The sequence below is a fragment of the Tripterygium wilfordii genome, chromosome 3 (genome assembly GCF_013401445.1).
Source record: "Tripterygium wilfordii isolate XIE 37 chromosome 3, ASM1340144v1, whole genome shotgun sequence".
NCBI classification, from domain to species: Eukaryota; Viridiplantae; Streptophyta; class Magnoliopsida; order Celastrales; family Celastraceae; genus Tripterygium; species Tripterygium wilfordii.
Genome location: NC_052234.1, coordinates 10911849 through 10933796, shown reverse-complemented (window position 1 = coordinate 10933796; position 21948 = coordinate 10911849). Strand labels below are relative to the sequence as shown.

Sequence of the window (21948 nt, the reverse complement as noted above, 5' to 3'; positions counted from 1 at the left end):
GCGATGCGTTGAGTTTATTGGGCTCATATGGCCTCAACTTTATATTACTAAGTTGGGCCTCTTGCTGTGTGAGTGTGGGACTCCGATGATGAAGGGAGGCACTCAGAGTCGCAGAGGGATTCTTGACCTTTCTTTAAACTCCCATTAAAACACTTGATTAAAGAAAGATGCATCTATTTCAATTTTCAGACCCATAACTGATGTACGAAATGGGAAGCAATTCGGCTGTAGAAGAAGACGAAACACAGCACATAATCCAGATTCACGATGTAAATACCGATCGTCTGGCATCGATGCACAAGAAAATCGCAGAGCCACCGCGATTACTAAGTGCCTCAGCCGGTCGGAACTCTTGTTGCATCTTCAGAGTCCCACAGAGTCTGGTGGACGTAAACGGCAAGTCCTATCAACCCCAAATCGTCTCTATAGGCCCATATCACCGCGGACAAGCTTGTCTCAAGATGATTGAGGAACATAAATGGCGATATTTAGGATCTCTGCTTTCTCGGATACAACAAAACAGAGGATTAGGCCTTGAACACTTGTTTAAGGCTGTCAAGCCATTAGAATTGAAATCCAGAGAATGTTATTCAGAAATCCTCCATCTCAGCTCGGATGAATTCATCGAAATGATGGTGCTTGATGGGTGTTTCATAATCGAATTGTTCCGTAAAGTGTACGGAAAGGTTGTACAATTTGAAGCTTATGATCCTCTAGTCACCATGTCATGGATACTCCCATTTTTCTGGAGGGATTTTCTTCGTGTGGAGAACCAGATTCCATATTTCGTTCTCGAATCGTTGTTTGATGTATCAAAATTGCCTGCAGAGGACTCTGGCCCTTCCCTTTCAATCCTCGCTCTGGAATTCTTTAACTATGGGATTCAAAGACCAGACGAAGAAATTTCAAAGCAGTCCGACCTCAAAGGAAGGCACTTGCTCGATTTGGTTCGATCAAGTTTTATCCCATCTGGTCTTGACGAATCAGAAAAAATCAACACCCCAACCCACATAATCTACTCTGTATCCAAGCTTCGAAAATCTGGGATCAAGTTCAAACTCATCAAAGCTGAAAGCTTTTTAGTGATCAATTTCAGGCGCGGCGTGATCGAGATGCCATCGATAACAATCGACGACTTCATGAGCTCATTTCTGACAAACTGTGTTGCATACGAGCAATGCCAGAGTTGCTCTTCCAAGCATTTCACAACTTACGCAACTCTGCTAGACTACATCGTTAACACTTCCAAGGATGTCGAGTACTTGAGTGACAACAACATTATTGAGAATTACTTCGGTACTGATGCGGAACTTGCCAGATTTATGAACAATTTGGGGAAGGATGTGGCTTTTGACATCAACAGATGCTATCTGTCTAAACTGTTCCAAGATGTGCACGATTATTATCGAAGTAGTTGGCATGTTCAATGGGCGAGCTTCAAGTATACATACTTCAGTTCTCCATGGTCGTTCATATCGGCTTTGGCTGGATTAATAGTCTTGGTACTCACCATGGCACAGACCTACTACACCATTTACTCTGTCTATGCATAATATATGTATATATATATATATATATCATATTGCTCCAATGCCTACGTATATTCATTGCAGATTTGTTTGCTAAAATCTTAGCTTAAGAGCTATGTCTTCATACTTCAATTTTAGGGTCCGAGGGAACTGGTTTAAGAAAACCTAGCACAGCACACATTGAACAAACACTGAAACTGTGAAACTGGAAGAGATAGAGTCGTGTATGGTATTGAGAGAATTGTGTATTATTTACGTCTATGATGATAATACATATAAGAGAAGGAATTCTTCTGTACACTAATCATGCCTAAACAATAGCATACAAATGTGAACATTACCTAATTTGTACATGCATTTAAGAAAATAAAATCAATAATATACAGTCTGCTCGTCAAATCATGGGGATTCTCTTTGACATTCTCCTTAAACAGAAACATATAGCCAATATCTTAAGACAATTAATTTTTTTATTATTATCAAAAATAACCAAAACGTGTTCTTGCCTTCTCTATTCGACTTTTCAAAATCTGAATCGATTTGGAAGTTCCAGGCTTTTTCCAGATGTTCAATAGCTTCGTCGCGAGAACCGTATAAGAAAGTTTGACTGTTTCAACCTCCATAATCCATATCTTCAAAACTACTATTCTTTTATTGTTTACTGATTATTATTGTGCCAAAATCCAAATTACTTGACAGAAAAGAAAAGTAATTGAGATTTGTGATGATAAACTTTATTTTATTTTATTTATAAATAATATCTTTGTCCGACCGATAAGTCGTGGAACTGGTAGCAATCTGAGGATATAATTCCAGTTATCCATCCACCTCCACCAACGTGTCCTCAGAGACTGGTAGATAAAAGCAGACCTTTGACAATGACTCAGATTTTTTTTTAGTAACCATTATAGAGATAGTTACGACTCAATCAACCTTCGTAAAAGAAAAGGCCAAAGACTCCCATCATTCTTCAATGTCGAAACTAGTATTTGAAAGTTAAAAGGTTTGAAGTTTGATCGTTGAACTTTGACCAATAAACCAAACCATATTATATGTAGAACCAAAACCAAAGTTCTGAACATCTCTGCATAAAAAGAAAAATCTACCATTAGTTTGCTTCAAATTCTGCAAACCAGTACCTTCCGGCTCCTGCAAAATAATACATATCTCAAGAGCAGATAGAATTCAATCTATATACCAATCTCACCATTCAAAGATGACACAATTTCCTCAACCAACAAGGCCCATCAACAGCTATTGTTTGGAAACACAAAACTATATCTCTCGACCTTCAATATTACCTCTTCACACAAATGCCATGGTGTTCGAGCCATCCGTGCCTGAAGAGAGTCTTTCATACCAGTTTTCTTACGAGTGCACAACGCCAACTACAACAGCTGCAACAACAGAAGAAAAAAAAGAAGACAATGAGACCTTTGAAGAAATATTGCGCGCAATTTCAATGTTGTATGAAAAGCTTCCTGCAAGTATACGAGCCAAACTGAAGATGGAGATATTGAATCTTCCAAACAAGAAGCGAATTAGGGGTTCGAAATTCGAGCAAACTTCAATGCGTGACCTTGGTGGACCTTTGGAAGAGTTATCGATTAAACTTGAGCGTTTCAAAGTGAAGACAATGGAAGTGGGAGGAGTTGTCAAGGAGGAGGATAAGCTATAAGGAGTGAAGGAAGGATGGTCTTTGGCTCTGGCATTGTATATGTGACATACAAATTTTGCCAGAAATTCTTTTATTCATTTGTCTGCGAATTTGATTTTCTTTGTTGACTGTTTAATCAGCTGTGCAAAAATTACAGAAAAATTTGGTATGAGCAATCACTACACAAACTGTCAAAGATTTGCTTTTGAGCATTGACACAGAGACTTCACATCCATTGTTTTCTCTTTCTTTTTTGGTTTCTGAGAGAAATTGAAATGAAAGGATCGATGAATAGAATATAACCCTATAAAAGTTCCAAGGCTCGGATACAACAACATTAGCCTTTTGACTGCACCACTGAGAAGCTTGTCAAGTCAAGTAACTGGATGTCCCCAACATACATTTAGGAAGATTACGCAGTATAAACTCCTCTAGTTATTTTGAGCAATCTGAAAGATTTATGAATCGTACATGTTAGAACCACGACATTCGAAGGAAGGCAAAGAAAAAAAATGATTTAACCTCATTCTAAGTCGTTAAAGCACAGAATATCACAACTTGGTGCAAATCAAAAGAGAAAGCTGAAGTAATTCCTCACAAGCAAATTATCAAACATCTTGAGGGCACCAAACAAGAAGAGAATTGCACCACAACAAAAAACCCATCTCCGGTCACAAACAGGTTACATATACGACCAACATAGTTCACTTCACACAGGAAGCCTGTAATACAAATCAACATAGACGAAGCTTAATGTGTACCTAAAAGCACTTAGAATTATAATGTCCTTCCACCCGAGTGAGCTTGTGAAATTCCAAGTCCGTAAGAACCTAAATAAACGAAATCAATGGAGGACAAAGAGATTACTTGATAGGCGATAGCGAATTACAGTTTTGACTTTCTAGTTTCCAAAATAGTGACCAATAGTCTCCCTTGGTCCGTGGAAGCGAATCTCTCCATAAAAAATAAAAATACCTGCACAGCTAAAGGCCTACAGCTATCTGACCTCTTTTGATTTCACGGGCTGGGCCTTTCACAACAGCTGCCTGCCTGACTTATGGGCTTTTAACTGGGCCTTTGGGTCATATATAAGTAAGGAGAGTTTTAGTTACACCTCTATTTTTACTAAGTGTACCCTGACTTTGTTGACTTTGCTTTAACTTTGTATTTTTTTAAGACCTATGCTCTTTACACCCCACCCCCTCACCATCTGTTTCTTCTTATTTGCGAGCACCCACAACGCCCAACCATGGTGCCATCGACGTCCGAGCACCAATCCGGTAACCATTTAAAGCCCAAGCCACCACGAACTAAACCCTACCAACCCTGATGAGTTTCGTCCACAGCAATTGTCGAAATTATGTTCGAAAGTCTATGTTCACCGCGAGAAAAGTCATCCGATCCGGACAATCTAGCCACTGTTGGAGGAAACCGATACCACCTTTGGACTCCTCATGCCAAGGCGCTTCCATTCCACCCATTTTTCAGTCAAGGCGCTGTCGAAAATTGACGACCCGAGTTTGATCCCAAACAAGGCATTTTTGGATGATTTTGGTCTCGAATACAAACTCTAGAATAACTACGAGCCAAAATTTCACGTTTTTGACAAGCTTCAACTCGAGAATGACCCCCAATAAAAGACAATGTGGTCGGGAATGGCAGATCTGATTACGGGGTGTGTTCGTAAAATGTCTAAGATTTATGTAGTTTTAGTGTATTTAATTATAAAAATTTAGAGTTTTCATGGATTATTATTAATAATGGGTATATTTAGCAAAAATCAGGGTGTGACTAAACCTCCCCTATGAGTAATCTCCATATTATTATTACCTGTCAAAATTCAATTGAGAATGCTTACTTTTGGTTGTTCTCACCGTTGAAAAATATGCATTTCATTGGAATTTAACATTATGTACATATATGCCTAATTCAACCAATTGTCAATCGAGTCACTTATCATTACTCCTTTCGGTGCTTCTCTTCTTTTTTTTTTTTTAAATATCATTGAAAAATATATTTTTTATTAGAATTGAACATTGAACACATATATTTAATTCAGTCGATTATCAATTTAACCACCTCTCGTTACTCCTTCTGGGTGTTCTCTTGAATGAACGAATGACATATGATTTACTACTCTCTTAAAACTATGGATTATTTCGTTTTCTTTGTCTTTTTTAAATAAAAAATATATTCAACCATCCGCGGCTGTTTTGGCAGAAAATTATGAAAATTTAACTTGGAAAACGTGGGGTGATCCAAATACTTTATATTCACATAAGCCAAAACAGTATATCATTAAAAAAAAAAAATCTTTTAACATATCGAGCCTCTACTGTATATACGATTGGGTCAAGCCTATATTGTGCGACCTAACATATTTGTTCAAATTCCGACAATCTCTAACTAGACTTCATACTTTCAAAGTAATATACTTTAATGATAATAATTTTCGGCCTTAATGGCAGAATAATTACCATATTAATATTTAGTTATTAAAATTAAGAGGTTATTTCATATTTGGGCTAACAATTTTTTTTTAAAAAAAAGACTTGTCCCTAAATTCTATATATATGATGTAAATTCATACTTGATTGAAATTTACACACCATGCAATGTCAACTTAGCGCATATACATATATTCTAACCAAATTAGTCTTTTTTTTTAATTATAATTGATCCGTGTAATTGTTAAGACACAATATCCCACATCGATAAGATATAGTGCTTCCGAGTGGTTTATATGTGTAAAACCCCTCTTTACATGTTATCTATATCTTTCGAGTGGCTTATATGTGTAAAGCCCCTCCTTACATGTTATCCATGCCTTCCATGGGAACTGACACCTCAAGGCCGACAACATAATTGACATGTATGGGATGAGAATTTCTGATAGTAATTAGCATTATTTCGTGGGAGGATTATGAACAAAAAACAAAAAAAATTAGATCAAAAGGATTATTTGAGCCAGCAAAGGAGGCCGTATAAAATATTTCATTTAACAATCATTTTGTGAGACCCTCGTTTCAATCAAGTTACACGTGCATACAACTAATTAATTCTTAGGTGTCTTGATCAAGGGAAACGGAAATGTTTGAATCCTATAAATTAAGTATATGAATAAACAGTACTACAGTAGTTTATCATATACTTATACATTTGTGAACGAGTGATTAATTGAAGCACACACGCCAGAAGGGTACGACCGTATCAAAATGATCCAAATACAATTGACTACTATGGACAATACGACCTATATATATGCTGACCCTAATGCCTAATAGACTCACAACAAACTATTAAAAACTTTCTTATTGCATGCTCTCCCATTCCAGCTTAATTCCATCTATTGTTCTTGATTAGAAGAATCAGTTTGTTTGTTAATCCATCATTTGAAGATACATTTTCAGGCATTTATTTGATTGATTCACTCGCATTCGATTTTCAAAGCAGTATTGTTATGAGTTCTATGGTTGATTCGGCTTTGGTACAAGGCCATGGCAATGGCAGATCAGCAATGGAGTTATCTCTTAAGCTAGAGCGCTTTAAAGTGCGGACGATCGACTTGGGAGAGGTGGTGGTTGTAGTTCAAAAATGACCAAAACCCTTTTAACATTGTACATGATATCTGGTTGTGGAACATCAACAAACCCTAGCGGAGTAAACCTTAAATTGTAAATCTTGTTTTTCATATTCTTTGGCTTATTTATATATATGTTCATTGTTTAGTACACGATGAGATTGAAATCTCAATTTTTTGATTTCTTGTAAACATTATTTGATTGGTATCAAGGAGTTCTTGGCCTAACGATAGTCGCTCTTACGTTTTCGATAAAAAAAAAACAAACATTATTATGATTGATGAGTTGACAAGGTTTCTATTGGTTCAGATTGGTTTCGAGCATCTTTTGTGAATTAGCTAGGCTAATTAATTGTATATGATGACAATTAGCAACTTTGCGATTGGATTAATTTTTATTTCTCTTAGGTTTTAATTATTGATGGCTCTTTCAATGAATATCTTTTTATCCAAAAAAGGAAAGGACAGGTTCCAATGCATGCCATGAATACAAGGATACCGATATAGCTTAGGTACCTAACATTCAATTTCTCTGTGTGCTTTACATGGTGTGGCCTGGACATAATTACAAGGATAAAATTAAAGTATGAAAATTGACAAAAGACTTGGCCTAATTTGCCTAACTAATGATGCCAAGGAATTGGTATTTCCTACCATTCCATTAATCCTCTCACCTATTTCTGGTCCAACTAAAAAATATAACCATGCATGCATGCCTGCCAACTGAAATTCAAACCTATTTTTCTTTCTCCTAGCTAGCTACACACTTAATTACTTACTCGAAGAGACTGTTGCATTGCATGGCTTTATTTTAATTAACCCCACCATATATTGATATGGAACGAGTCAGGATCTCTAGCAGTAAAAAGAAAACCAAAAATGTTTGCATTTCGGGAGCCCAAATATCGTTCTCCAAAACTTTATTTAATTTTATTATGATAATATTTAGTTATGATATTTATCTATCTTATGACTATCTGTCAACATGTCGTATTTATTATGCATGCATTCCATCGAATTTGTTGTGGCTGAGGGCCTGAGGGATGCCAAAAATGGGCTGGGCATGAGAAAACGGCATGGCCACAATATTTTATCCAGTGCCCATCCAATCAACAGGCTGGCCTGGCCCAATATTGGCTAGGCTGCTAAATCTGGCCCCTTGCTTTTCGTTTAGGTTGGGCCAGCTAATACAAACGAAAAAAATGATGACCAGGGATGGCCTGTTAAAAACATGGGCCAAAGTCCGCCAGTCCGTTTATCTGGCCCTTTATTGTTAGGAAGGGATGGGCCAGATGATACAAGCTCAAAGATACTGACCCGGGCTGGCCTATGAAAACATGGCCACAATGTTTTTTCCAGCCTTTCCGTAGCCGTAGCCCATTTAGACCAAACAATGTTTCGGCTAGCCCAATATTAGGAAGTCTGCTACTAGGCCCAACGAAGAATTGCGCTACGTCTTGCCTAGCAATTAATTAAGGTAGCAATATCGGTGCAATTTTGTTGCTACAAGTTCCCGTGTACTAAATCTTATTTTTAGGCTAAGCTTGGGAAGAGCCGAAGATCGTTGCGGTGGTTGTGGAGGAAAGGGTTGGAGAAGGTTTGCACAAGATTAAATGTAAATTTCTATATAATCCTCTCCAACCACTGCAAAATTTGTACTTCATTTGTCTCTCATTTTTTCAAAATCGAACTTCTTAAAAAGATATGATTTAATGCAATTCAACTACACAAAATAAACATGTTAAAATTAATTAGTCTTTAAGTTTGTGCTAGCATTTAATTATCGTATAGTGTCAGAAATGCCACCCCGTACAACTAATCATATTGTTCGTTTTTGGGTTTATCGGTTCTCCGTCGATACATTGAACTCACATGGGTTTTTTCTCCAAAATCCAACAACTTGATGAAGCCCAACTCATTGAACCTAACAAAATGTCTAATTGACATGTAAGGAGGTAGCTTTACTCATGTTTTACTCAACCGATGTGATATTTTAAGTCATAACATAGAGAGGGGGTTGAGTTTAAAAAAAATGTAATCATTCTCCAAGATTAATAAGAGTGGATTATCAAGAAAACAAGAACTGTAACAGTTAATCAACTGTTTAATTTGTCATCAAATGAAAAAAAAAATGTTGTAGGTGGGACAGTTGGGTTTAGGCTGTTTCATTATTGATTATTTATACTCCCTTCAGATAGATAGAGGGCATTAAGAGATTTGAGAGGCGGTCGATGTCATATCTTCTCATGAATAGGATCAGGCATAACGCATATTTAATTAAGCAAGCACAGTCAATCTAGGTGACTATTGTGTATTTTTTAGGTGCTTTTAGTCCTTTTTGTCTTCGCCGGCTCTTAAATCATCTTTTGGTTCCCCTCATTATCACTGATATTGACTCTATCCATTAAGCAATTAACATGTATAATATGCTATTTGTTTGGTCATTGTTCATTTCTTATTTCGATCGATTTGATAACCGAGAACAACTCAGTAAACATACTCTTTTTTTGGACAAGTTCACTATGTCCAAACTCGAGTCAGACCAAACACATACAAATCCACCCAACAAGATAACATTTTGAATATTTTTTGGACATGCTAAACTTCGAAATAACCGTACCAGCTTAAAATCAAACTCCCCACTTCGGATAATATTTTTTATACCCTAAGTCCGAAGAGATAAATAATTAGGATATAATCGCCAAGTGGTTTAGTACTGACTACTCCTAGAACTCTTAGAAACGATGAGTTTAACAAGTGTGTTAATGAATCACTAGGTCCTAAACGGTAAACACTCTGTTAATTAATGAATCTACGATGCATGAGTAGGAAATTAACCTGTATTGAAGAAGGTGGAGCTTGAGAATGACACGTCAACGACCGAGGGTAAGGTGGGCCACGTTTATTTGCAAAGGAAGGGGGGGACAGAATAGGAGGCTAAGGAAAAATAGGTTTAGGTTTACACGGTTAGAAGAGAAATGCCAGTTTAGGAAATTAATCAACGTAATAATAATTGTTATTGACTAAAGCCGCCCCCAACTTGGATTGCTTTTCTCACCAAACCAAACCAAATCAAACCACAAATGTCATCCGTTGCTTGTTGTTTCTTCTTATGAAATCATTAATCTTCCTTTTTTACGGTCCAGCAGCTATTATTTAAAATGGTACGTATAGGGTTTTCTTTCTGATTCTTCTTCCAAACATTTAATTATTCAGACAATTGGCTCTTAATCTTTTCTTCTTTTTTTTTGCTGCTCATAATCATGATCCTACCTTAAACCTTAATTTGGTATTCTGGTAGTTGCTCTTCTGTTGGTGGCAGTTAATGGCCATAAATCAATATCACATCAACATACACCACACACTCCAAATTCGGGATGACATCACAAATTCACAATGCTTGAAGTAGATTCAGCGGAATTGAAGGAATGAAGAAGTCACTATACTGGTGAAATCAACCCATGAAAAGCTCAGAAATATTTTCACTCCAAAAGATTAAAATCTCAAAACAAGTGAACAGCAAATCGCGTATAGGAAAGGTCCCTTGTACAATAAAAAGATAAAACAAATCACTCCAATGGATCGAACTCCTGCATTTAGGCCTTCAATGCAGGACAATATCGATCGATCACACATACTTTTATTTCTGAAGGCATAGATTATCTTGATCATTGCTTCTTACTTTTTTATATTAATTTAGGTTTACAGACATTGGTGTCATTAATTCTTGATCGATATATATATATATATATATAGTTTAGTTTTGGATCATGGGAATTTCCAGAGATTCTGATCTCCGCTGCTTTCAGCATCAGCACCAGAAGCCGCAATATCATCATCATAATAATTAGTCCCCAAGCGAGGCGGGCTAAGAAGCATCCCTTCTGCCATGTTAACGAGAACATTAGGCATATCAAATATCAGATCCTCATCAACAAACGTATCATCCATATATATTGGCCTTTGATGATCAGGTTGCACTCCTACTGTTTCATTCCCTTCATTTTGATCGCTCTGAATTCCCAAAGCATCTTTCGCCGCCCCAATTGCCGCTGCAGCAGAGGCCGCGGCCGCCTGTATATCGCGGGGAGAGGTGGAGGCAGGGATGGGCAAAGAAGGCGCCACGTTTGGCATATTAAGCTCAGCTCCCGGCCCTTTGAGTGCAAGCGCCGCCACGTCATAGGCAACAGCCGCCATCTCAGGGGTTGGAAATGTGCCTAGCCAGATTCTAGTAGGCTTTCTCGGCTCCCGAATTTCCGACACCCATTTCCCACTGCTTCTACGCCTAACTCCACGATAAATTGGGTGGCGCCCCGAAGCCCGAGTATCACCACTGCTGCTGGCACTAGTACTTTTTGAGGATTGCATAATGATTTGGAAAGATTAATATATTATTGTTGTTGGAAATCAAAGGAATGGCGGGAAGATTGGTGATGGGATTGAAGTTGGAGAGAAGGGACGCCATTTATGGGGAATGAATTTTGGAGGGAGAGATTCAGATGCAGAGTACTGAGAGTGCAAACCAGTTGTTTGATGAATTGCGTTCTTCAAGTATTTGGGGGTGTAAGGCTGTAAGCCAGCTTTTATGTTGGATATCTGGGTTGGACGGCGTTTTACGCAGCCAAACTACATATAAACTGACTATTATTTCTACCCACTATACGTCGCTTTATTGGATTTGAGAACAGAAATAGTAACTAGAGAGCATGGAAGATATGACTGTCAAATCTATTAGATCATATAAATGCCAAAATAGGAAAATCTTTTTTTTTTTAATCTTTATTTTTACAGATTATTTAGGGATTGAGTTTGTTATCCATTTATGAAAAGAGAATTAAAATGTAAGCTGAATCATTTCCGAATTCTCTCGGATTGAAGTAAGGAAGTTTTGAATACAAATTTTAAGTCCAACATATATATAATCCTTAAAAAAAAAACATAATATTCTATATTCCTTTTGAATAAGAATTGCAAGTCAATATTTGATTATGTTAATGTTTCTGTCTCAAATTATAAATACCCGATTTTACACCCTTCACATTGGTGCCATTGCTCTTGTTCTTGATATATGTAAGCACAAGTCAATTGATATCACTCACGAGTGGTTAAGCTAGCAGGAGATAGATCCTTGCAGGTTTGTGTCGTACGTAGTTTTGTTGCCTCACAAAAAACTTAAGAGAATAAATTTATCATAATAATCTAAATTAATATTTTTAAAAAATTTAAATTCTAACAATAAATTTATCAATAAAAAAACATGACAGAAACATAGATCACATAAGCAAATACATGAATGAAAAATAATTATTTTAGATTTTTATGCTTAGATTTTTAGTTATATTTTCAATGAAGTTAATTTTTTATATTTATATATTCAGTGCTTTTACAGTAACATATTTTTATAATTTTATTTATTAAGTTTCACGTGATACAACAAATAAACTCAAAATTCTTCAAATTTAATGTAGTAGTAGTAGTAGTAGTAGTATAGATTTGAAATTAACAAGTTGAGCTATTTTAGAATTCCACGACTACATCCATACCTAGTTTGACCATGGAAATAGGAAGCGACTCTAAGAAAAGACAATCCGTACAAGAGACCACCCACAAAACTGTCAAAACGTAAGGATTGAAGTGTGTGATCATACTATAGTGGGCGTTACTATTTTCCATCTGATGTGGGTTGGTGTTCCAATAAAACAGTAAGCATAAAATCTATGTCCTGGATATGATATGTGTTTAGGTTGTGGGTTTTGTGCTGCCCCCACGATTATCTAAAAATCAATATATACAAGTGTGTCACCCTCTGAAACAGACATCTGGGGACCCCAGAACAGAAAATCCCAAACACTTAGACAAACTCCTCTTCGGAGGAACTTAGCTGTAAAGGTTGGTTTTTTTTTTTTCCCTCAAAAACCTAGACTAGCTAGCCTTAATCATAAGAGAATGGAATGCCATATAACCAACCGTGTTGCCATTTTTGAGGCCTGCCTCGCCGCGTTACTACTTGTAACAAGGGGCCCGTTTCGCAACCCACTGGGACAGCGGCTATCATCTGGCGGCAGTTCTTCTCGGGCCGCGAGAGCATGGGTTTTCTGTTTGGGACATATCATTCCAGCCAGACGGAACCGCCAATGGCGTTTCTGAGTGGCCATGAGCAAACTTTACAAAAAGAGTCCTCTTCAAAAAATTGAATCGCGTATGTTATTTAAATGAGTTTGAGGTTATTATAAGAATTTTTTTTCAAAAATATGGGACGAGCAATTTTCAAACAGACCCAACTTCTTAGTCATAGTGAGTAAGACATATGATCATATGGCCTAAAATTGGGTAATCACGCCTGCAACACATAAGTTTTTCACATGATAATAGGATAAGTTGGATCAAAAGTCAAACTTGTAGTAGCAAGAGTATTTCTCCTAGTGAGAATTAAATTCAGGACATCCCAAGTATACATTATGACTTCAGAGAAATTCACCACTAAGCTATCATCAAATGGTTACGTAAGACTAGTCACTTTTCACATATTATTCTCCTTTTCATTTGTTTTCAAGGAATAAAAGAGAGAATAAATTTTAAAAAAATCTCCAATGGAACCGTAACCGAATTAATTTTTTGTGTGATTAAGAGACAAGATAAAAGAGAAATACGTCTCAAATCCGGCCGATTCCTGTGACGGTTCGCTACACCATCATTACCGTTGGACTCCCCTCACTGAGTCGCACAATGCCCAACCAAATACAACCCAAAACGGTCACCGGATATGACCCTTTTAAAATAGTAAAGTTGGTCAGCCAATATTACTGTTTCAATAGTAACATTTGAAATAGTAACATTGGTCAACAGTAAAGTTGGTTGGCCAATGCTACTGTTTCGAAACAGTAACATTGGTCGGCTAATTTTACTACTTGAAAAAATTTTCAAATCCGATCGATTTCGTTGGCTGTTCGTCATACCACCATCATCGTTGGACTCCCCTCATTAAAGTACACAATGTCCAGCCATATGCAGTCCAAAAACTATCACTCGATATGTCTGTATTAAAACAATATCATTGGTCAGCTAATGTTACTATTTTAAAACAATAACATTGTCGATAAATGTTATTGTTTTGAAAAAACTTCAGATTCAGTCGATTCCGGCGTCTGTTCGCCACACCACCACCACTGTTGGACTCCCTTCACAGAGAAACACAATGCCCAACCATATTTCGACCAAAACAACCACCAGAAAAGGAGATGAGAGAGAGAGAGAGAGAAAGATGTAGTAATAAGATAGATATAACGTAATAGGAGAGAGAAAAATGCAATGATGAGAGAGATGTAGTGGAGAAAGAAGTTGTAGTGAGATGAGAGAGAGATGTAGCATAGAGAGAAAATAACAAGAGAAAAACCATATTAGATTAAAACATCTTTGAAAAATGGGCAAAAAATGAAATAGATAAAATTTCAATGATTTAAATAATTATAAAAAATAAAAATGGATTTATGAGGAATAAAGTTTGTTAGAGTGGATCTAGATGTCCAAAAGTTTTGAAAGTAGTATTAATATGTCATTTTTTTAAAAAAAATCTCCAATGGAAGCGTAACCGAATTAATTTTTTGTGTGATTAAGAAAAATAGAAATATATTTATACAGTTGCCACAAAGATGGCCTGAGGAGTGCAAATGAGCCATTGGTTGAGTGGCAATAACTTTGCATGTCTCTGACTAAGGTCATGGGTTCTAGTCTCACCTCCTCCGAATATTTACAAGGAGGTGTGTGGGCTTGATAGTCTGCCCCTGGTGGGCTTGATTTGTGCCTCCTGGGTGGGGTCTGCTGACACCTGTACTTTCAGAGGCTTGATCTGGTGGTGTATCGTATATTGTATTTATACTTGTACTAAAAAAAAAAAAGAATGGCCTGAGGAGTAAGATGTGGAAAAAAAAAAGAACAGAAAAGAAAAAAAACGTGTATGAACACACGTTAATTGGATACAAATGCGTTCCATGAACCTTAATTATTCTTGGGCCCAAGCGTAGATGATTCATCATTCATCTCTTTAAGGCGTGATGTTGGGCTTGCGTAAATATATTGCCTAGGAAAAATATGGGATTGAAGTTGGGCTGGACCACAAGTACTTGAAAGGAATTATTAATATTATGGTCCTATTTCATTTAGTTCAAATACCGGGCCCATCCTAACAGGCCCAACAAATTTAAATAAAGACTGACAGCACCAAGATTCAAATTTATTGTCACTGGAAACACACTAGTAATCTAAAAACTGCCAAACAAATTATTGAAAGTTGTTCAGCTCACTTTCGACCATATTTCCAAATATAGTATTCTTCTCCGACGTTAGTTGAAATAATGATTGGGTTATGCTTTATATAGTTGTATATATATATATCAATTTCAAACCAAAAGCAAATGAGGACTGATCTTGAATTCAATTATTATTTTTTTAAAGGTCATTGGCCACATATATTAATATATATATTAAAAACCTCAATTGAAGGGTAAAAGAACTGGAGGCCAATATAGGCACTCGAGCCACCAATAAGACAGAATAAATTAGCTACAGTAAAAAAGCTAGTTACCAAAAATGAAATCTCAAAAAATATACAAAGTTAAAACGTCCAACTAATCATGATATTCCTTCAAAATCACATAACCTGGAGACTTTGATGGCTTAATTTGATATTGTTCCCACTTCTTGAACAACTCTCATGACTGAGTTAGGGGCTTCCTCTATCCATACCCGTAAACCCTAAACTTGAAAAGCATACTTGGCTAAAGCATGAGCCGCAGAGTTAGCAGTTTGATATTAATTGAAGCTATCAAACAATTAGATATTCAAAGTTTGGAGAAAATATTCAGTGGGAAGCAAACACCACGTCATCATCTGACGTGGTGTGCATGTCCCATTCATTGGTTGACACCTGGCCACTAAAGAACCCACACAAAATTTCAAGTTCCCGCTTAGAGTCTAGGTTTTTTGATATTTTATATGAATATATTTCAGTTCCTAATTTTGTTTTTATCCAAAAAGCCAGAGAGAAAAAAAACCACGATCTAAACCCATTTCGGTCTACTTCTTCATACGGCGCCTGATCGGATTAATCCAACCCATTTTCGACAGCTTTGTCAATGGCGTGACATATTTATCTCTACGAAGGGTTCCCAATTCCAGATTGTTGGTCTCCTTCATAGGTACAACTCCATCATCTTCTCCATTCCATATCGTTGGTGTCCTTTCTCTTCAGCAATACTTGTTCAAAGACTGTACATTATAACATTTTCTAAATACTTGTTTAACCCAAATCCGGGTTTGATTCTAATCCTCTTGATTAAATATGCTGAAAATCGAGTCTCTCTGTTGAAAAATAATTTTTGTGTTTCTTTGTTTTTCAATGTAGACTTCTATGCCATGGCTGACAAAACCCCATTAGTTGTTAACAATGAGGATGATGAAAAATTTTTCAAGATTGGAATGACATTTAGTTGTGAGGATGAAGCTTATAAAACATATAATATGTACGCAATTCAGAAAGGGTTTGGTGTTCGAAGGGGGCAAAAGTCATATAATCGGAAGAATGAATTACGTCGGTGTATTTTTCTTTGTTCTTGTGAGGGGTTTTCACCATATGTCCCACCACATGAGCAAAGAAAAATTGAGAGAATAGATACTAGGTGTGGTTGTAAAGCTCGTGTTAGGTTTGGCATTGAAGGTGATGTTTGGACAGTGATTGATCTAATAGCTGAGCACAACCATGAGTTAATTAAGGAAGATCAAAGGCATTTGATTAAGTCTGGGAAAAAAATGACTGAAACTAGTTCAAGTGTTCTACAATCAATGACAAATGCTGGAATTAGAGCAACTAAGGCGTATTCTTACATAACAAATGAAGCTGTGGGTGCAAAGAATGTTGGGTTCACATTGAGGGATTGTCAGAATTTTTTACAATCTCAAAGAATGAAGATGATAGCTGCCGGGGATGCTCAAAGTCTTATGAATCATTTCAAGTTAATGCAAACTAATGATTCTATGTTTTTTTTATGCTACCCAAATTGATGATCAAAGTCGATTGAGTAATTTTTTTTGGAGGGATGGATTGTCTAAGATTGATTATGATTGCTTTGGTGATGTGGTTATTTTTGATGCAACGTATCGCACTAACAAGTATAATATGATTTGTGCTCCTTTTGTTGGGGTAAATCATCACTGGAAAAATGTGTTTTTTGGATGTGCATTTTTATTAGATGAGACCACGTCTTCATTTATTTGGTTGTTCGAATCTTTTTTGGAATCTATGGGAAACAAGGCTCCTAAGACTATATTCACTGATCAAGATCAAGCTATGTCAAATGCTATTGAAAAAGTGTTTCCCAATACTCGTCATCGTTTGTGTGAGTGGCATATTGCAAAGAATGCTACTACAAATATCCTCAGCTATATGCACAGCCTGAATTTAAGAACAAGTTTTTCACTAAGTTATTACATGGTTGTGAAAATGAAGAAGAGTTTCAAAGTACTTGGGATAAAATGGTTCAATGTTGGGATGTAGGTAGTAATAAATGGCTTAAAAGGTTGTATGAACTTCGAGTTAAGTGGTGTCCTGCCTTTAGTTTTGACACTTTTTCTGCAGGCATTCGCTCAACTCAAAGAAGTGAGAGCACAAATAATGTTTTTTCACCATATGGCTTGTAAGTCAATGACATTAACTGAATTTGTCAAGCATTATGAAGAAAATGCGTGAGGCTGAAATTGAAGATGACTATAGTTGTGCTCGGGGGAAACCAAAGTTGTATGTTCGCAATAATGGGATTTTGAAACATGCGTCTACCATTTACACACATGTAATTTTTAGAAAATTTCAAGATGAATTTTTGCAAGGTATTTCAGAGGTGATCCTGGATAAATCTCTTGTAGAGCCAATGCATGTCTATACTTTGAAAAATGAAGGTGGCAAAAGAATACGTGTGGTTCATTTTAATCCTGCAGATTTGAGCATTACATGTAGTTGTCTAATGTTTGAGTCCAAAGGTTGGTTATGTCGGCATGCTTTAAGGGTTTTGAATGTTGAATATGGTGTTAAAAATATTCCTCCACAATATGTTCTAAAGAGATGGACAAAGTCTGTCAAAGAAGGAATTGTGAAAGAGTTTGATTTTGGAATGTCAGAAGGTGATTTGGCATCATCAAAGACCATTCGGTTCAACAATCTGATGAGAAAGGCATTTTCAATTATGAGCATTAGTGCAGCTCATATTGATACTACTAAGATAGCAAATGAGAATTTGGATGTTATCATTGATAGATTGAAATCATATAGAGAAAATAATGCTTTGGATAATAGGGACCTACGTATTGGGAACCCATCTTTAGCTCAGGGTAGGCCATCATTACTTGATCCGCCAAAAGTGAGAGCGAAAGGCGTTGGATATGGAAGACAGAAGGGTCCATTAGAGAAGCGGAGAAAAAGGGCTACAAAAAATGCACCTTCAACTTCACAGCCAGGTATGTAGAGTTATAAGGTTACTGTTTTGATTGTTTATAAATTCTATAAGGTATATTAATTGATGCAATCTCTTGTAAATGTTGTAGGTTATGCACCTTCCACTTCACAATCAGGTATGTAGTCTTGCTTGTTTATAAATTCTATAAGGGTTATTAATTGATGCATAATATTGTCGATGTTGCAGGTTATGCACCTTCCACTTCACAGTCAGGTTTTACACACTTTGACAATGATTATGGACAAAATATGACATTCACAAGTCTATTGAGCCAGGTTTCCAGCTACAATTATCCCGAATATGGTGTAGGATCGATGGGAATTGATATGGAGCCTTGATATGGAGCTTTGTGTATTGTTTATATGGAACGTAGAGATTTCTGATATGTTTATATTATCTGTGTAGTTCACAATGACATGAATGACACATTTTGTTGATCTATTTTGTAGGATGTTGAACATTAATAGCATCAGGGAAAGGATTATTTTGGTTGAGTTGCTATTTATTTTCTTTGCAAGTAATGTTGTACATGGATAATCACTATGGGATTGCTCTGTTTTTACATCATAGAATGAACATGATATTTTTGCTTAGTTTCCTCAGTCAGTAACTTCACCAAAATATAGTTGTTCCTCAGTTAATAACTTCACCAAAATAGAGTTCTGAGAAACCAAAAATTGCAAGGACTTGAGTGAATGGCTATAGTCTTGGCACAATTGTCTAGCAATTCAGAGATGGATGAAGCAGCTGACTTGATCATATACACCTAATATGATCAAATATTGTTCTCATTGATTCAAGTAAATGTACAAGGGAAACCAAAAATTAAAAGAACTCAACCAACAGTAGGAACAAATCTCCAAATATTGCTCTCAATGATTCAAGTAAATGTACAAGGGAAGCCAAAAATTACAAGGACCCAACCAACAAGAAGAACAACTCTCCAAATATCAAAAATTACAAGTACTATACGTGCTACCCAGAACCTATGTGCTTCTGAAATTAAATATTACAAGGACTCTATGTGTTGTGCTACTGCAGTGCCCAACAGACGCTTCAGGAGAATGAATTCATGCTTGTACAAGGATTTAGGGTCCAGAACCTGCAATTGCAGAACCTAAAATAATCAAAGAAATTCAAAAAAATACCCATACTCACTTCGAAAAATGTATATATAACAAAGAAATTCAAAAAAATAATAAACATCATACTCAAATCGAAAAAATCATCTCGACACCTTCAGCGGAGGAGGAGTCAATATCGACGTCGAGTTGAGGAAGATGATAACGATGGCGAAGATGTCAAGATCCAAATATGCTGCTAGAAAGATAAATCTCTTGAATCCATGTAGATCGATCCTAGTCGGAGCAGAAAACCGGTTGCAGAATCGATCTTGGTCTAGATCTGGTTTAGGAGGAAGAGGTGGACGAGAGACTATCATAGGAAATTACTTGAATCCATGTAGATCGATCCTAGTCGGAGCAGAAAACCAGTTGCAGAATCGATCTTGGTCTAGATCTAGTTTAGGAGGAAGAGGTGGACGAGAGACTATAATAGGAAATTAAAAATTTGAACTTTCTCTGGGAAACTAAAATTTTGTGAGCGATTTAAAACCTAACCTAAAATTTAGTTGATTGGGATTTTAGTGGCCAGGTGTCAACCAATGAATGGGACATGCACACCACGTCAGATGATGACGTGGTGTTTGCTTCCCACTGAATATTTTCTCCAAAGTTTGGCACATTTTCAGCCTACCAATTTTAAGTCATCATTCTAAAGAAGGAAACAAAGGAAATTAATGAATGAAAACTCGAAACTACTAATTAAAAAATCCTGTTCATGTTTGGTGGATTTAGATGATGATTCTTTAAAAAATAAAGGGATTACAAAGGCACCTTTTCATCTTCTTTAATAAGTACATATAAATCAAATCCCTTCAACTTTCTTAGGTTACATGATTATATTAATCTTTTTTAAGGGATGACAACTCACTCTCCCAAATATCGATAAGACAACTTCTCAATTGCATTTTTTCCTCTTCTTTAATATATTAAAGTAATATTGTCCCTTCAAACCCAAAAAACCCACACAGATTTGTTATCCTAGACCGTCTACATAGTATTTACGTTTAGAAAACGCATTACTTGTATGAGATGAACTTGACATTTGCTTATGTACCATTAAATTGAGTTATGTCAATCTGATGGTGTACTACATTTATTGACACAAAAGGCAAGCAATGTTGTTTTGCAAACTTAAGACTCCACCAAGTTGTTTTCATACCAGCACTCAAATCTCAAAAAATACTAGTCGATCCCAATTCTCTCTTCATTAGTGCACCAAAACATTGTACTCCTCATGCGTCCTCAACATGAAAGACCCTCTAATTTTGTTAGTTTTGAGAATCAATTTAAAGCGTAATTTCGTGCTCCATGATCAGAAGTCTATCCCGTTGAATGCATATTTGGGTCCCCTACGCAACATTATGGCGAGCCAACATGTGATTCGTTTTGTGGGAAAGGAGATATCTTAATTGATGCACACATCCCAAGATGACCACCTCTCCCAACTGCTCTCGAGAATATCCCTGTGGAAGACCCACCCTTAACAATTAATTATGCTTTTTTTTTTTCTTTCTTAGTTTGGTGGGTTGTGATTAGTCCCTTTACTAAGTTTGAGAGTAATAAATTGGTGAGAATTATGCACTGTATTAACGGCTATTGAAATCTTAAAACGAATAATATAATTGATTATTTGAGTTGTGAATTTCTAACAACTACAATTTTTAAATATATAGCTTTTTTCTGTGCGATTCCCCACCTCATTTAGTGTATTTGAAATAGTGTGCAACCATACCAAACTTCAGGAGTTCTTGCTTCATATTAATTATTTTTTGTACTATTTAGCAGAATTGAAAGGAAAAAAAATAAAATAATTGAGATGCTTGCCGATTCAAATCCATGGAAGCAAATCCCGAGAACTTTTTTTTTATCATGTAATGAGCTCGATCTGGTCTTTTTTTGAAGATCACACTTTTGAAAAAATTGGGTAATCCGATGCTACGAACTAAGAATCCAGAAAAGAAAGAGTCCTTTTTATGCAGCTTTTGTCTCGTTCTCTCTCTCTCTCTACCTCAATTGTCATAATCCATCCATCATCATCACAAAAAAAGCCGAACACGACGTCCAGCTAAAGAGAGTGGGACCAAGAGCCCCATATTTGTCAAGACAAAGCCCACACCCCCTTACTTAGTGGGCCCAATCACTCACTTTAAGAAGAGCCACGTCAGCGTGCAGGAGCTGGGTTGGGGCATTGGCTACAGCAGCACCTGATCAGCGTAAATTAAGGCTCACTCGTGCACCTTTTTTGTTTGTTACTGTTACGCATGTGTGCGTATGCATCTGCATGGATGGAACGTTCTGCTACCTTCATAAAGCAAGCAAGCAAGCAATCAGATCTGATCTCGCCCTGAGACTCACAGCACTCAGCACTGTCTTTAGATAAACTCAGAGAGGACTCCACAGAGAGACTCATCAGGATTCTCAATAATCTGTTGACTACGTGCTCATGTTTTATGAATTCCCTACCTTGTTAGGCTGTTAGCTGGCCTTCCTCTACTACGTACTTTTTTTAGTGGAAAAATATTATAATCCGGTCAAAAATGTTGATCGATCTAATGGG

At 36.6% G+C, this 21948-nt stretch overlaps 4 protein-coding genes across 6 annotated transcripts; 2 read left to right on the top strand and 2 right to left on the bottom strand.

Moving 5' to 3' along the window:
• Window positions 1-76: 76 nt before the first annotated feature.
• Window positions 77-1819, top strand: LOC119993450 (UPF0481 protein At3g47200). The gene has a single exon (XM_038840605.1). It carries the CDS (start codon window positions 201-203, stop codon window positions 1551-1553), a length of 1353 nt encoding a protein of 450 aa, XP_038696533.1. The 5' UTR covers window positions 77-200; the 3' UTR covers window positions 1554-1819.
• An 8367-nt stretch (window positions 1820-10186) lies between these two features.
• Window positions 10187-11220, bottom strand: LOC119989890 (ethylene-responsive transcription factor ERF024-like). The gene has a single exon (XM_038835651.1). The coding sequence runs from the start codon at window positions 11132-11134 to the stop codon at window positions 10535-10537; it is 600 nt and encodes a 199-aa protein (XP_038691579.1). The 5' UTR covers window positions 11135-11220; the 3' UTR covers window positions 10187-10534.
• Window positions 11221-16177: 4957 nt separating this feature from the next.
• On the top strand, window positions 16178-18083 carry LOC119995645 (protein FAR1-RELATED SEQUENCE 5-like). Its single transcript, XM_038842150.1, has 4 exons — window positions 16178-16754; window positions 17011-17311; window positions 17487-17985; window positions 18069-18083. Exons 1-4 carry the CDS (start codon window positions 16178-16180, stop codon window positions 18081-18083), a joined length of 1392 nt encoding a protein of 463 aa, XP_038698078.1.
• Window positions 18084-19002: 919 nt separating this feature from the next.
• On the bottom strand, window positions 19003-19999 carry LOC119995459. Of its 3 annotated transcripts, none has more exons than XR_005467678.1 (2): window positions 19479-19999; window positions 19003-19384 (listed from the first exon to the last, which is right to left on the bottom strand). XR_005467678.1 is itself a non-coding variant. In XM_038841970.1 (2 exons), exons 1-2 carry the CDS (start codon window positions 19706-19708, stop codon window positions 19277-19279), a joined length of 312 nt encoding a protein of 103 aa, XP_038697898.1. In that variant the 5' UTR covers window positions 19709-19999; the 3' UTR covers window positions 19003-19276. The 3 variants fall into 3 exon arrangements, 1 of the variants encoding a protein (XP_038697898.1); XR_005467677.1 differs by having other exon boundaries at window positions 19003-19369; window positions 19505-19999; XM_038841970.1 differs by having other exon boundaries at window positions 19505-19999.
• Window positions 20000-21948: the final 1949 nt, after the last annotated feature.

Excerpts from the sequence above, each read along its gene's own strand:
- LOC119995459 (XM_038841970.1), bottom strand. The coding sequence starts at position 19,708 with ATGATAGTCTCTCGTCCACCTCTTCCTCCTAAACCAGATCTAGACCAA. Across the intron at positions 19,385-19,504 it reads TGACTCCTCCTCCGCTGAAG|GTTCTGCAATTGCAGGTTCT; the intron begins GTGTCGAGATGA and ends TGATTATTTTAG.
- LOC119995645 (XM_038842150.1), top strand. The coding sequence starts at position 16,178 with ATGGCTGACAAAACCCCATTAGTTGTTAACAATGAGGATGATGAAAAA. Across the intron at positions 16,755-17,010 it reads AGCTGCCGGGGATGCTCAAA|ATGAGACCACGTCTTCATTT; the intron begins GTCTTATGAATC and ends CATTTTTATTAG. Across the intron at positions 17,312-17,486 it reads AAATGGTTCAATGTTGGGAT|CATTATGAAGAAAATGCGTG; the intron begins GTAGGTAGTAAT and ends GAATTTGTCAAG.
- LOC119989890 (XM_038835651.1), bottom strand. The coding sequence starts at position 11,134 with ATGCAATCCTCAAAAAGTACTAGTGCCAGCAGCAGTGGTGATACTCGG.
- LOC119993450 (XM_038840605.1), top strand. The coding sequence starts at position 201 with ATGTACGAAATGGGAAGCAATTCGGCTGTAGAAGAAGACGAAACACAG.